Source organism: Giraffa tippelskirchi, chromosome 1, assembly GCF_054371585.1.
Source record: "Giraffa tippelskirchi isolate mGirTip1 chromosome 1, T2T-mGirTip1v1.2.pri, whole genome shotgun sequence".
Taxonomy (NCBI): Eukaryota; Metazoa; Chordata; class Mammalia; order Artiodactyla; family Giraffidae; genus Giraffa; species Giraffa tippelskirchi.
This window is the reverse complement of record NC_137275.1, coordinates 112,199,092-112,214,459: the sequence shown is the minus strand read 5'-3', so window position 1 is coordinate 112,214,459 and position 15,368 is coordinate 112,199,092. Positions and strand designations below refer to the sequence as shown.

The 15,368-nt window shown below is 46.4% G+C and overlaps 1 protein-coding gene, 2 long non-coding RNA genes and 1 pseudogene across 9 annotated transcripts in view; 2 read left to right on the top strand and 2 right to left on the bottom strand.

Moving 5' to 3' along the window:
- Positions 1–9,328, bottom strand: part of LOC145505982 (liprin-alpha-1-like) — a 28,156-nt gene extending 18,828 nt beyond the window's left edge. The window contains exons 1-6 of one of the 6 annotated variants that reach the window (XM_081489522.1): positions 9,244–9,328; positions 6,199–6,304; positions 5,591–5,731; positions 4,856–5,002; positions 3,125–3,208; positions 408–487 (exon numbers count right to left, since the gene is read on the bottom strand). In XM_081489522.1, coding sequence (XP_081345648.1) covers positions 408–487; positions 3,125–3,208; positions 4,856–5,002; positions 5,591–5,692 — 413 coding nt within the window. In that variant the 5' untranslated portion in view covers positions 5,693–5,731; positions 6,199–6,304; positions 9,244–9,328. Of the gene's footprint in view, positions 1–407; positions 488–3,124; positions 3,212–4,855; positions 5,003–5,590; positions 5,732–6,198; positions 6,305–7,493; positions 7,855–9,243 lie in introns of those variants that run through there. The other 5 variants (XM_081489503.1, XM_081489513.1, XM_081489494.1 and 2 more) reach the window with 5 other exon arrangements.
- Positions 3,259–15,286, top strand: LOC145507096 (uncharacterized). Its single transcript, XR_014054557.1, has 2 exons — positions 3,259–5,030; positions 14,030–15,286. It is a non-coding gene; the product is annotated as an uncharacterized LOC145507096 (long non-coding RNA).
- LOC145506944 (uncharacterized) lies at positions 7,887–13,725 on the top strand. The gene is made up of 2 exons (XR_014054460.1): positions 7,887–7,965; positions 13,423–13,725. It is a non-coding gene; the product is annotated as an uncharacterized LOC145506944 (long non-coding RNA).
- The window catches only part of LOC145506017 (solute carrier family 71 member 2-like), a 126,327-nt pseudogene continuing 122,034 nt past the window's right edge, over positions 11,076–15,368 (bottom strand). The window contains exons 10-12 of the transcript XR_014053452.1: positions 14,079–14,176; positions 12,166–12,308; positions 11,076–11,449 (exon numbers count right to left, since the gene is read on the bottom strand). The product of XR_014053452.1 is annotated as a solute carrier family 71 member 2-like (transcript). The remainder of the gene's footprint in view (positions 11,450–12,165; positions 12,309–14,078; positions 14,177–15,368) is intronic.

The following is a 15,368-nucleotide window of genomic DNA, read 5'->3' as shown; positions in this document are numbered from 1 at the left end:
ACAAGCCAGGTGATTCCTCCCACCGCAGCCAACGGCAAGTCATGTCTCAGTCTCCGTTCACGTAGAAAAGACTACAGGTCATTAACCTTCTGCGACTTTAAGGAAACATCAGTGTCACAGTCTGTCAGGTCCCTCAAATGAATACACCCATATATCAACTGGGCCGCCCCCCACTTCCAAACCTCCGCCTGTGGTTTTGAGTTTTGTCAATACTGTGACCACCACTCTCCCTGGTACCAAGTTCGACCCTGAGGAACGATGCTTGTCCCTTCCCTCTCGCTGGCCATGAAGCTACAGGCTCCTTGAGGTGCGACCATGAGCGACACCCAGTCATACTGTCCACACTCCAGACAGGCCCTTGTCACACTCAACAGTGCTGTGGGGAGCTGTCCGGGGGAGGGCCCTACCCGTGGTGGAGAGGAGCCCCTCCCAGGATCATCTGGTCCACTTCGGCTCTCAGGGTTTCCAGGTTTTTAATCAGCTGGTCCTAGGAGAGAGCAAATGACACAGCCTGCACCGCTTGCTTTCCGGATGTAAAATGACTTGCACCAAAATGTGCATAACAGGTTACATTAGTTGTTATCTACTCTGAACATTTTAATTCTGAGGAAATGTACTCTAAGCGTCCCAGAGCAAATATAAATAAACACTCAGAACAACAGTAACCCTTATAAACCATAATGAATAAGAAGTTACATCTCAGGTGTAGAAAAGCTTCTGGAGGTATCATGGCAAGCCATGAACAACGATGAAGTCTGTAGAGAGAAGCTGGACTTGGGGCGGGGGCTCGGGTCGGGGGGACAGGACTCACTCTATTGCCCTCGCTCCTCTCACTGCTTTCAAGTGTTTCCATGGAGCTCACATTCATTCCTCTACACCCCACTTCACTTCCTCATGGGGTAAAACAAGTCAAACGGGCCAAGTGTCCGAGTCACTCGACTCTTTGTGACCCCATGGACTGCAACACCCTAGGCTTCCCTGTCCTTCACTATCTCCCAGAAGTTGCTCAACCTCACGTCCAAACTTACATCCATCGAGTCAGTGATGCCATCCAACCATCTCGTCCTCTATCGCACCTACTCCTTCTGCCTTCGATCTTTCCCAGCATCAGGGTCTTTTCCAATGAGTCAGTTCTTTACATCAGGTGGCCAAAGTATTGAAGCTTCAGCTTCAGCATCAGTCCTTCCAATGAATATTCAGGACTGATTTTCTTTAGGATTGATTGGTTTGATCTCAATGAAGTCCAGGGGACTCTCAAGGGTCTTCTCCAACACCTCAGTTCAAAAGCATCGATTCTTTGATGCTCAGTCTCCTCTACGGTCCAACTCTCACATCCATACATGACTACTGCAAAAACCATAGCTTTAACTAGGTGTTGCATTGATGGCAAAGTAATGTCTCTGCTTTTTAATATGCTCTCTAGGTTGGTCATAGCTTTGCTTCCAATGATAATTCATATTCAATTCAGTTCACTTGCTCAGTCGTGTCTGACTGTGCGACCCCACGGACTGCAGCATGTCAGGCTTCCCTGTCCATCACCAACCCCCAGAACTTGCTCAAGCTCATGTCCATTGAGTGGGTGATGCCATCCAACCATCTCATTCTCTGTCATCCACTCTCTTCCTGCCTTCAATCTTTCCCAGCATCAGGGTCTTTTCCAATATGAAAATTCATATGAAAAAACGAAATAATTACCTCAAGCAATTTTTAAATGTAATAACAAAGTTGGCAAGTCTGTGTTTTATAAAATGAGCATCAATTTCATGGTTTAGAAAGCTGTTTTAGGGCCTACTGTATAAAAAAAAATGGAGAGAAGACACAAGAATGATATATTTGAGACTGGCCCTGTGTTAGAAATTGCTGAGGCTGATGGATGGGTCATGGGTATTTATTATCCTACTGCATCCATGTTTGTGCATGTTTGAAATTTTCCATCGTAAAATCTTAAAAAACAGGGTCTTTTCTGTTAAATATTGTCTGTTAAAACAGAGGCTTCTCCAGCAACACAATTCGAAAGCATCAGTTCTTCAGTGTTCAGCCTTCTTCGCGGTGCAACTGTCACATTCATACGTGACTACTGGAAAAACGACAGCTTTGACTCTATGGACCTTTGTCGGCAAAGTGATGTCTCTGCTTTTTAATATGCTGTCTAGGTTTGTCATCACTTTCCAGGGAGCAAGCATTTTTTTGAATCTCATGACTGCAGTCACCGTCTGCAGTGATGTTTTGTGCCCAAGGAAATAAAACCTGTCACAGCTTCCACAATAAGGCATCGGCATTCAAATATTTTTAAAGCAAAACAAAAGTTGACTTTGAATTGGCTTAGTCATAAACAGCATCCTGATCTCAACAGCCTCTGAGCAGCAGTTCTGAAAGTAAGGAAGTACACTCCTGATCGGGAGACACTGAGCTCTCTGCCTAAGCGGGGAGGGAGCCTCACCACGGGTCTCCTGATGGGAGTCAGAACCACTGCCCCCCGGGAGCCCGCGTATGAGGCTCTGCAGTCCAGGCCCAAGAACAAAGGTATGGTGGGGACAGTACTGACCCCTGAGGCTGGACCTGGGATTCCCCTCCATTTTCTGGATGGTCTGTATGGCCGTACGGCCAACCCTTCCAGGAAACCTCTCTCAGGACTCGCTGATGAGAGCCTCCACCATCGCCCTTTCCTGACGCGCCTCCTGCCTAGGAGCAGCCATCCTACACACACACCCTGTCTGGACCAGCAGTTTGGCACATGGCACTCCAGTGCCACGTCTGAGGCAAGCAGCTCCACACCTGGGCACCATGCCTTCAGTTTCATGGGCCCCAGGCTGGCACCCTCAGGTTTGTTTGAGGGGCAGTCGGGAGGTCCACCTGTATCCCGAACTGGCTGGTCAGAGCAACTAGCACCCTCCTTGAACGTGGGGATGCCCTGGCCCCTGCCCACCGCCTACGGGCGACCACCTCTGGCCCTGCTCCCGAGGAGGTGGGTGCCCGGATCAGCATGTGGGGCCACACACGCACCCACTCGACGGCAGAGACGGGAGCAGTGGAGAATGGCAGCACCAGCCCCCGCCCAAGCTGCGTCTCCGGCCCACACGCAGCCTCCCCGGCCCAGACCCAGCCTCCCCGTCAGCACACGCACCGGCTGCAGCTCCTTGTCCTTCTCCTCCAGTTGGGCCTCCAACTGGCGCAGCCTCTCCTCGATGTTGCCGTGTCTCTCTTCCGCCTGCTGGCCAAGAACAGCGTCAGTAACGCTCGCAACGACTCTGTCCTGACGGCACGCGGGCTGTGACCGCAGGGGCAGCAAGCGGGCCATGCTCTGGGCGGACCACTGGCCCCGGGTCCGCGGGGGGCACGCCCGCATGCCGGCTCACACAGCCTGCACAGCTTCGCGTGTGACACGTGGGTGACGGAGGGTGCTGGTGACCGGCTCGTGAGAGGAGACGTGCACCCCCCGCCCCGGGCCCCACAACCTTGGCCGCTTCGCCCTGTCCTCGGACTGCCTGTGGCGAGCCAGCACAGGCAGCAGGCAGCGGCAAGCACAGGACACATGAGGGCCTGCGTTCTACCTTCCTAAGCTGGAAGTTAAGTTCCAACAGTTTAGCCTCCTTATGGGAGAGCTTCTGGAAGACAAAAGGTCAGACTACGAGGCCGACCGGGGACAGACAGCAGAGATGCCAAGGCAGAGAAGAAACCAACCTCGAGAGGAAGATTACAGGCAGAAGGGCGCTCCCCTTGCGGCTGTTAGTGACGCTGCTCTGGGGGGTCTGCCAGCACCTCCCACCGCCAGCCTCCCGCGACCGGCCCTCAGCCGCTCACTGAGCTCCGGGCAATGCTCCCGCAGCCGCGCCAGCACAGGCCCGGCCAGCTTCTCCGTGCCCAGCCAGTGCCCACTGGCAGCGTGGGGCCACGCCTTTCCTGCCAGAAGGACAGTGTGCCTGGCTGGCTGGCTGTGGGGACGATGCCCCAAGCGGCGTCACGTCTCCGGGACGCGGCCTCTCACCCGCCGGCTTCTGGGGACGGCGAGCTGGGAGTGGGGCCCTGGCTCTGCACGTGCCCCGCTGTGACGTCTTCAACAAATGTATGAATAAAGACTTAAAGCTGTGTTCACTGCAGAGCTATTTAAGCCATCTCTTCAACGAGAATGGGATTTTTCTAGGTCTCTATCCTGCTAGGATTTGAGTTGCTGACTGAACTCTTGAGCAGCAGTGACTCGGAGCTGAAGTGTCCCGGGGACACATAGAACACAGGACAAAACTGGAGGGAAATGAACGCAGGGATGACACAGAAGCGGGGACTATCTGACACTCAGGGAGCACTCCCATCTCAGATGGGCAGCATGACCCCCGCGTCTGCGCTCCTTTGTGGACTGAGCAGCATGGGCAGGGGCACGGAGGGACAGCACGGAACAGGAGGGAGTAAGCCTCACCAAACCACAGGAAGTACAAACTTTAATCAGACTGGAGCTCTAACCCTGCCTTTTGTCACAGTGACCCCAGTTCCCAACAGGCTGCCGTGAAGTTCCCTGCTGCTCTCTGCTCTTTCAGTAAAAACGCTAACAAGACAACAGATTCACGTTCAAGTAAAACCAAAGACTCAGGCGTGGAATTCCACAAAATGGCTACACCGAATCCCAAATAATTCAAACCTGTAAGCTGCAGTCACCTCCAAGTTTTAAAAAATGGATTTCCTTCCAGTACCGCTTTTTTACCATGATGTACATCCACACTTTTGAATGCAGTATTTTAGGGGCATAAGACCTTTACACTGGGACTTGATTTCCAACGTGGGAGTTACATGAAAAGGTCTTTACCTTCCTTCCTCAGGAATTCACTACTATAAAAGCCAGACACAGTTCAGTAAAAGCCATTACCCGTCGATGCATAGAATCCTCATTTGCGATTTCATTTTCAAGTTTATCACTGAGGTCGTGCACAGAGGTGGCTTCACGCTGTGCGGTGAGGTAGCATTTCTCAAGGGTAGTGATTCTCTCCTCCATGTCCGCCTTCTGGGCCATGGCCTACACCGGGCATTGCAGAGTAGAAAAGGTAAGTCATTATCACGCAACACTCCGACACACTTAACAGTAAAACAGTTGGACTAAATCCTAAGTTTCAAATCACACATAAAGTTAGCGTCCTCAAAATTAAACTCCTAGACAGGGCCCTTTTCTCAGACTTGAGCAGAAACGTGCCTACTTCAAATGTCACATTTGCCACGACTGGCACCCATCTGTCTTAACTTCTGTCTGGTAACTCGGTTTACCAAGCTTCTTTTCTACATAATAAACCCAAACAGCAAACAAAAAGTATACTAAACTACCCTGTTACTGCAAGAATTCCAGGAGGAAAGGTATCTGGCATGAAGTCAGGACCTCAGGAGTCAGGAGTGTGGTGGGCTACAGTCCACAGGGTCACAAGGACTCGGACATGACTGAGCACGTACGCAGGCAACGCTTTTTAACCATATAAAACTCTGACTTCGTACAGAAAAAATGTATTTACAAAAATTCAAGAAGCTCAAAAGTCAACTAGTTACATAAATACGTGCATCATCCACCTAATAAGGCAGCAAGTGTACAAATCCAGGACGGCCAGGTGGCTGGTACCTTCTCGCCCAGGGCCTCGTGGTGCTCGAAGAGTGACTTCAGTGCCCTGAGCACCTCCACCTCGCTGGTCATGCCGGCTGGGGACGTGCGGAGGGACGGCATGTATCGGGAAACCAGGTACTCCAGGTGCTCCAGCAGCAGCTGCAGGGTGGGGCCAAAGGAGCACCGTCAACCTCATTCTTGAATTCAGGGCCGATAACTCCTCTCAGCCGCACGCTAAAGCCGAAACCACGCTAAGGCAAGTCGGAATCCCGCCAGTTCAGTCTCAAGTTAGAGTGGACTTCCCCAGTGGCCCAGTAGTTAAGACTCCACAGTTCGGCAGGGGACATAGGTTTTAATCCCTGGTCGGGGAACTAAGATCCCACACAAAGTGGAGCATGGACAAAAATGTAAGTTAAGAGAACTCCCCCCTCAAATGTACTAAAATTACATTAGCTCTCATCATAAATTTGAAGCAAGGTATGAGAACCCCGAACTGATCCCCCTTGGTCTGCTCAGTGGGAAGATGTGAAAAATGACTTGAAAACCAGACCGAGTTTAAAGACAGCAACATGGAGCCCAGTGGTGGCCCCCGCAGGGCAAATGTCAACACGTGACAATCCCCCTACTGACCCTGGTGTTGTTCCTTTCGGCTTTCAGCTCAGCGATTTCTTCTTCTCGTTCAAGAAGCTGCTCCCTGCATACATCTAGTTCTTTAGTAAGTTCTATAAACTCCTAGAAGACAGTGAAATGAGTAAGTAACTAAATGCAAACACAAATTAAAAAGAGAGCGAGCTGCTGAAGACTGACCCTGTCAAGTCTCTCCAGGCTCCACGCAAAGGATCTCCTTGCCCCTCCAGAGAAGAGGGGGTCCCCTGACCCAAAGATCACACAGACCACCACAACTCAGACTGGCCTGCAGCCTCCACCTCGACCTGGCAGGCACGCGGCAGGGGAAAACCCGGAATCCAAGCCTGCCTTCTCAAGACCCAGGGGCGTCTGAGAAACTTTCCTAAACACAAATCCTAACAACAAAGTGGATAAAGAGATTCTTAAATGACACCCAGACAAGTGACCTAGAACCACTGGGGAGAGTGAAGAACAAAGGTAAGGTCTACAAGGCCACCAGGCTGTGGAGTGTTCCTCTGGGAAAGCTATGGCACCCCAAGGCCATCTGTTAGCCTGACTCCACTGAAGTCACCCAGTTAAACTGGTTAAAATGTTAAATTCACGTTATATGTATTTTACCACAATTTGTGTGCACACGGGGCCGTCCACCTGGTGAACTTGCTCAAAGTAAACCACACGGAGTCTTTCATTCTTCTGTTTTTCTTTGCAGAAATACAAAAATCCTGGGCTATGTATCCCCTACTACATACTAAGCATTCAGCACCCAGAACAGTGCCCAACTCTTGAAAGAGGCATATAGTAGACATGTGAAGCTATAAGGGTGTATGTTATACACGTAAACCAGTAGGTACCAGTCATTAAAATACTGGACACACTGGTGTGTGCTTTGTAAGATGGAGACGTTAAGGGGCTTAGCATTTCTGCTTCAAGGACTGACTCTCTAGCTCGACCCACAGGCCCCAGAGACTCCTCCAGCCAGTATATCCCTTCTTTGGAAGAGGGGAGATGTTAAGGGGCTTAGCCTTTCTGCTTCAAAGACTGACTCTATAGCTCAGTCCACGTGCCCCAGTGACTTCTCCAGCCAGTGTTTCCCTTCTTGTGGGGCCCCCGCCCATCCTCCACGCAGCACCTGCACAACCTCTTACAAGGTCTACCTGCTGGGGTCCATCCTGCTCACTAAGGCCAAGCGCCCTGGCCGGCAGGGCCCACAACTGTGCTAACAAAATGAAACACAAAGCCAACGCTTTGCCGGCTGAGGGTCAATGTGACGGGCCCAGCCCCCGGCTGCTCTCACCTCAGGCCACTCTGCTTCCAGGACTTGGGCCGAGGCCAAGTTCTTCCTCCTCTTGGCCTTTGCCTTGGGCTTGCAGCACTGGAAAAGCCCCCAAAGGCGGGTCTTTCTGCGACCCATCCTCGCGGATGGGGGCAGCCCCCCACTAGGGGGCAACTGCTGATTCACAATCAGATGCCTCAGCACCCGAGCTATCACCACCGATCTCACAAAACGACCACCACTATTCACACTACGACCACCCCACTCTCACACACACAGCTCTCACACTATGACCACTGCTCCCACACTATGTCCACCAGCACCGGTGTCTCAAGAAGAAATGGCACGAAGGCTCTGCCTCCAGCACGTCTCCCTGGAGCCCGGAACCTGGAACCCACTGAGTCACAAGGGGCTCCATGGTAACAGGGGGGCTGGCCTCAGGCCCACCAGCAAGGGCGCAGAGAAGGGGGAGGGGCTGCCAAAAAAACGGCAGGTGAGTGTGGGGTGCGGGAGAAGGAAGGCTGTGCACACAGCTCAGCCCCACCGTTAAACATGACCCTGCAAGGTACTGGTTCACAGTCGAACCGAACAGTAGAAACTGCTTCAGAAACCACCACCACGAGGAATGAGCACGTCTTCTGAGTGGGCTTCTGCGCCCTCCACCCCTCAAAGAAGCCTCCAGTGAGGCTAGTGAAAGGGCACCCCTGAACTTAAGGGTGTCCCCGGAACCCACCTGGCTGAGGAGGACTCTCCACGCTAGCTGCCCCTCACTCTCACCCTGAGCTCGGTCCTCCCTGACTGACTCCCTCACTCGAGCTCTGCAAGGGCTTGAGCAACCTCGCTCCAGGCACTTAAAATGAACCCACAGTGGGTACAGGGGTTCATTCAACCTGCTGTGAACTCGCCCTCTTCACTTCGACCCTGCGCTGCCAGATGACCCTGCCCCGTGGGGGCTGCACGGTGGAGGTTCAGGGGTGCCCCTGCCTTGAGCCGCGACAGCCAGCGGCCCCAGACCCCGCCAGGTGCTGCCCCTCCCTCTGCGCCCGAGTCCCTCACCCCCTCTACTGGCCCCACTGCCACCCTCATGGCTCCCCACTCGCCAGGGCACAGGCCACACTACTCGGGGCTCAGCCCAGACCTCTGCTGTCACTGGAGGACCTCGGTCCCTGGGGTACTTGGGGTCCTGTATCCACCCATCTCAGAAATCACAGACTCTGGGAGAGACAGAGTACAGTTTGGGGTCCCGCCCGCAGTTCACCAGGAACACATTCTCTTTTTTCGGCTTTATCTACTGGAGTTCTCTGAGATGTCTTTTTAAAACCTCAACTGTTGCTTTCAAAAAGACTGTAAAATCACTGTGCTCAACTTGAAGAATAAAATCTTCATTTTCAACCTTAAAGTGAAACTGGAAGGAAGACTAAAAGCAGTCGTTTTTTCAAACAGAAAAAGAAAACCCGCATGTGACCGTGTCACAGAACACAGGTCATGCAACCCCTCCCTCTTCAGCCTTCTCCTCCACCAGCAGCAGCCCGTCATCACAAGGCCTGCCCTGGGCCGGCAGGGGCAGGGGAAGGGGGCAGACCGGCTCCTCTGTCCCCAGGCCGCGTGGGTCATGTGCTCCACCTTCTTCCCAAGTTCAGTGGCACTGCAACAGCCCGGGCAAGCTGGGGATTCTGATCAGAAACACACCCGTGGGTACTAAGCAAGGACCCCTGGTTCTTGTTTTCCCCACTATCAAACAAAGATGATCAGTATAATCAGTGTGACTCACATGTGGCTTCAGACGATAGAAGACTCTTAGGGCTTCCCCACTTCCAGTCACAGGCGCAGCAGCTTGTAGGTCAGCCTGCTAAGAGCTAGAAAAGCCAAATACAGTTTAAAAGAGGTCCTTAGGCAGCCACAATCCAAGGTTTCAAACAAAAGGGAAGCCCAGTGAGGGATTCCACCTTTTGGCTACTGTGAATAATGCTGCTAATAAACATGGGTGTACAAGTAACTGTTTGTATCCCTGTTTTTTAAAAGCTGTGAACTCATTTTGAAGATTTTGACATTAAACTAAGTTTGAGAATACACATATCTTTTGCATTAGCTTAAGGACTAAAAACTTATTTTAGCTGAAAGTCACCCAAAGGAGAACCTAAAGAGCAATGGTACCATTTGCTTTAAAGAACTACAAAAGACATAAAAGTATCCATTGCAAATTTATTATGCATTAGGAAGCTTAACTTAAAAACCAACAGCATAGTAAAAAAAGATACGTTATCTTCGTTCATAGCAGAACAGGTTTCAAAATATATTTTCTTCTAAATGTATTCAGTCAGTACACAATCCTTTATAAAAGTTGTATATGTATTTTTTCTGTCAATACTTTCACTATATTTATAAATACAAGATTTACATAGCACCCCATCAAAAAAAATGAAAACTGCTTATGATATAGCTACATATATTTCATACCTATAAAACTTTTAAAGGAGTGCTATGTTAAAGATGGGCCCTAGTTAATGCTCCACTTACTCGTGCAGCAAAACACACATAAATCTGTCAAGTTTTCTTTGTCCATAAAACATCTTGAAAAACTAGCAAGACACTTGTGAAACTGAGCTTCTTATACCCAAATTTTAGAAAGGGATTTGCTGTGCATATTCCTATGAGATTCAAAAGGCAGATAACAGATGAAAACAAAGACTGAAAACAAATGCCTACATAAACAGTTAAGGTAGGGATGTGATGAATGAGAAACACGGAAAAGCAGGACACAGGATATGTGGGTGGGAGTGAATAGTAATAAAACATTACACGAGTCTAAACTTGGATATAAACTCCACTGGTATCCAGTTACTTTCACCTTCACTTAGGAATGTTTACATTGTTGAAAACCTTCTTCTAAGCACCCTCCAATTTCTATGTTGCCATCAGAATGCTTGATGTATGTTTTTCTTTTGTAAAATCACCATGGATTTTACCATCCATGGTAATCACGAAGACATTAGGTCTAGGAATCTGAACTGCTAGTTCTTCATGATTTAGATTTATTAAAATTTTTTCCTTCATCTGGTAAAGGTATTAAATAATACTAATCAGTACTGTTACTATTCAGAGGTGTATATGCTGAATTTCATTCTAGCCAAGAATAGGAAGCAGAGAAGGAAAGGAGAGTAAGACTAGATTTTTGCTGACCTTAGAACAAAGGCAACAGATCCCTGATACTGAGTGACTCCTGAAGCAGCCACTCATAAACCGCTATGGGATAAGTGCACAAAGTTCAGAGAAACAGGAGAGGAGAAAATACGGGATTTTTTATCCTAAATTTTGTCAGAGATGGCAGTTGTATTACAATCTTGCACCTTTTGAAAAGGACATGATGATTCCTACACTGACATTATTAAAGGAAAGCCATCATTTCTACCACAGATGACTTCTTCTATTTGAGTTTCTGAATGTGGATCCCAGATAACTTTGAGAGTTGCATATTATTTGCAGAAAAGTATAATATTTCAAATCTTAATTAGTTCTAATGTATAACGAAAGGAAAAGGAAAAGAATGGTGGAAAAGGAACAGGAGGAGGAAGGGGAGGAAGACAGAGGGATGGAGGCGGTTACTTCTCAAACTCAGCCCTGAAGGATGCCACTAGCATCTCCCCTCCAGCACCATGAAGTCTCCATGTGGTGTGGCTCCCCCATGGCTCTCAGAGACGGCAGCCACAGAATCCTTTCTGCAGAATTTACAGCTCAGTGCACTGATTCCCCGGCCCTTCGAGGGAAGAAAGCTCCCAGATGCTGCTGTCCTGCAGCAGTGGCTCAATGTCCTCATCACTGCCACGTTCTGGAGTGTTGGCCATGCTGCCACTGATACTGTTGCTGTGTTTTTGAATTCCACTGCCTTTACTGTACTCAGGGATGAATACAGCAACCAGGAAAGACATAAGAACTATACACGCCCCAAACAAAAATGGTGGGCCTGGGATGACAGCTCCCTGGTGGGTGTGGAAACAAATGAAGATGAAGAATTTGGTTAGCCTTTCAAACTAAAATTAGTACTAGATAAACCAAAAAATAACAATAAAAAAATAAAAACCACACCACAGAAAAGTGAGTTATTTTCTCATTAGCAAATGTTCATTAACTGTCACGGCAAATCCTAACAAAGCCTGGTGTCTGGAATATCATGGAGGGCAGCTAATCACTGCTTTGTGCACCACTTTCCGACAGCTTAACCAAACATGTCAGCACAGCTGGTCTCTCTAATCTTGCCCTGTGACCTGAGATCATGCAGTCTGTACACGTAAGAACATTAACTCCAGTTTTGTACAGAAATCTATATTAAACATAGATTGGAAGGAGGGAAGTAACAGCAAATAAAAGGTAGAAAAAGCACTTTAGCTCAATTTGTAGCTGGAAGTTTAGGTCATTTATCTTTTATTTGGCCTGAGTTTCACCAGAGGACAGCATTCTAACCAGAGAAATTATGTAGGTGAAAACAGAATCTGAACAAAGGCAAGAAAAATATTTTACGTAAGACATTATCACTGAAATGATCCCTCCCTAGTCCCAAGAAGCAATGAACACAACACTTACTACTCTCAAATATTTAGTAATATTATAAAAATAAGAACACTTTCCAAATTTAATGTCATAAGTTTTTGCTCTAATCAGATACAATTGTTAAAAACTAGGCTTATTACCAAATTACCTGTAGGGCAGCATTGTTAGAAATCAATTCTGGTTCCAACTCAGTCAGTTCCACATGGAACATGTAGAATATGAAGCCATACAAGGCTGGCCCCAGTCCATTACAGAGTCCTCTTATTCCAGTTATGATACCCTGGGCAACTCCTAAGCCAGAACAAAGAGAAGGGAGCCAGTCTTCTCAGAAAAAGCGTCTCAAGATTGGAGACTTCAGAGCCCTTTCTTTCAAACTATAAAATACTGATTAAGCTGGACTGAGTACCCATCATACTGATATCCATTCACTGTACAAATGTTTCCTTGTCCTTTTCTATGCCCTTATAATGCTGTCCTCACTACCTGTCCTAAGATCTCTAAGGATATGAAATGACACCGATGTTTCTAAAATCCCTTTGAGGCTGAATTCCCCCTGAACAACAGATCTTCCTATAAACAGGGAACGATAAAACGAACAATTTAATATTCTCAATTTACAGGCAATTTCTACTTTTTTGCAGATTGAGATTTTCCTCTTCTACTTATTTAATGGTGCTTTTACAATAAAAATCTGTCCTTTGCCTCTTGTACCTCTGCCCAAGGGTCAGTCCACAGGGGTCCTGAATCTGTGTGCTTCCAGCACCTTCTGACAGATTCTATTCCTCACAGTCATCACTGTACTCCAAGTACACCTGTACTGAAAAATCCCAGAAGTGTCAATTTCTAGGGATCTCTGGTGTCTCATGTGGAAGGTAAAAAATTAGCTTGAATGTATGTTTCTGTAAGTCAAAAATAGTCAAATACCATTCAACCTAATATACTGTGTTCTAATAAGTTTATATGCTGACATTTAGAAACATCTGTATTAATACATGTAAGCATAAAAAAAGCCAAAGCAAATTCATGCCCTGAGAGGCAAGATAAGAGTCTCTTAGAGCCAAGGCAATGCCCATCCTTCACAGATAGCTCATGCCTTTACTTGAACCACAACATCTCCCAAGGATGCAGTCAACTAAATGACCATAACCAGGGTAACACACAGATTTGAGGTCTTCAAATGATACTGTTATATTTAAAATAGATAACCAGCATGGATCTGTTGTAAAAAAAAAAAAAAAAAATTAAAAAAGTAGATATGAATAAAATGGCTAATTTCCAATGTGAAAAAATAAGTGCAACCAATGAACTATATTTTCCAATCTAGTTTTTTTTTTAATTGAAACTTTTTAAAGATTTCTAAGGCAAAATTTTTTTTCTTCTAAAACTCACTATTTTCTAACTATAGTCAGGTAAACCATTAAGTGATGGAGAAGGAAAATAATTAATTTCAGCAGTAAGAAGTACCTGATACGGAATCCAGAGGCACAAGAAGGATGAAGAGTCTAGACACTTACAGTGCTACTCTACACAGTCATCTTACTTTTGCCTCTCACTCTGCATCCAATTATCAAGAACTACACAGATTGATCTGCTCTTTATCTGCTCAAAGAATCATCTTCTAAACTGAGTAAATAATGGACTTTGAGTGATTCCACATTGAAGAAACTTCAGTGATTACAGTGATTAAATAAAGAACTCACTGTTTTTCTAGCTAGTCTATCATTATTTAACAGATATTTGTTAAAATATGAGTATAGTCTAGTAAATTATGATGGTAACATAAAAGGAGAGTCAAAACTGGAGAGAGAAATTAGATAGCTGTATTTCTAAGTATTCTGACTTGCTGTGTCCAGATTTCAAAAATATGAGTATAAAATCAAAGCAGGAAGGAAAAGAGAATTTTCCTATTTGTCAAAGTAAAGAAGTATGATTGTTCAGCAGGGACCACACAGCTGTAACCTGTTTCTATGCTGATATGGAAAGAGGGTCAGAGATGCTCATGCTTCTGGCAGGTACATCTCCACTGAGGGAAAGAAACAGTGAGGGGGACAGTGACCTCACCTTGCTGATCTGACTCTGCATTCTGAGAGACGAGAGTACTGACTGCTGGGAACGTAATGCTGGACATGGCGGCCACAATCCCTGCTGCCCACATCATCCTGCAATGACAGGTCAGGCTGTGGTCAGGGGGCAGGCTAGCCCCAATGAGAGCGCTATTCAGAGTACAAGCGGCAAAAGCACAAAATGCTGTCTGTGTCTTGCACTAAGTTGTATTTATTTTTTTCTCTTTGAAAAATTTTTTTTTTTTTAAAAACCTAGAAAGTTACACAGCACACTGTTAATACTAATACTGATCACTTCATGAGCTGGGAAAGTTTCGTTTCTTTATCTTACCTGTCAAAATATGTTTTTCTTCCTGGTTTCTCTACTGCCACCTTCAAATGCAAGCTCAATGAAATTCAAAAGGATTTCTTGTTTCTATAAATCCACATTTTTTCTCACCAATTTTCCACTTTTTTCTTTATACTTTTCAAAGGCTCACCTCCAAACTGCCCTTAGGCTGCTCAGTTTTCTACCCTCAATAAAGTGTTGTGTGCAACCAACAGAAAAAAATGGAGACCTGAAGTTCAGGATGACATCTTGCAGATTTCCAAGTCTGCTTCCTTTAGACCTTTGTCTCAATGAAAGGAACCTATGTTCCTTTGAACTTGTGTGTGTTAGTATTAAGCGTGAGTGTGAGCAAAGTCCAGTGCCAACTGAGCTAAAAACCTGTTTGGCCAGACTGTCTTGGGGATGACAAGAATAACCTTACTTTTAAAAGGAAAAACACTTTAGGTTGATAGAATTAGCTGTTGAACCAAAGTTCATAGGACTGAAATTAAGGTTTCCAAGAGCAAGAAGAATCTACCACTAACCACCTAAAGCATTTCAAGTTCTAACCTGTGTCCTTCATTTCTGGTTGTAAAATAAGGACCAAGTGAAACATTTTAAATGAAGATATGAACTGTAGTATTTGGTAATAGGCACATGAGGGAACCTGCCTCACAACAAAATAGCATTCACTTTTTTTTATCTTTTCTTATTCCACAGGGCTTAATTTGACTCGCTTTCTTATTAACAGGAATCTAATTGTTAGAAGTAATAACTGTCTCTGGGTACAGAAGCTTTTGGAGCAGATCTTAGTGTTTATCTAAGATTATATTATATTATAAAGATTATGTCACTGTCCAATGTCACTCAGCTAATTATAGCAGTAAATCCTGCCATAATCAGACATATTTCCTTGTTTTCTTGTTTTGTTTTTGACTATATGTGCTGTCACCAAAAACTGACAAATGTGTTTAACAATTA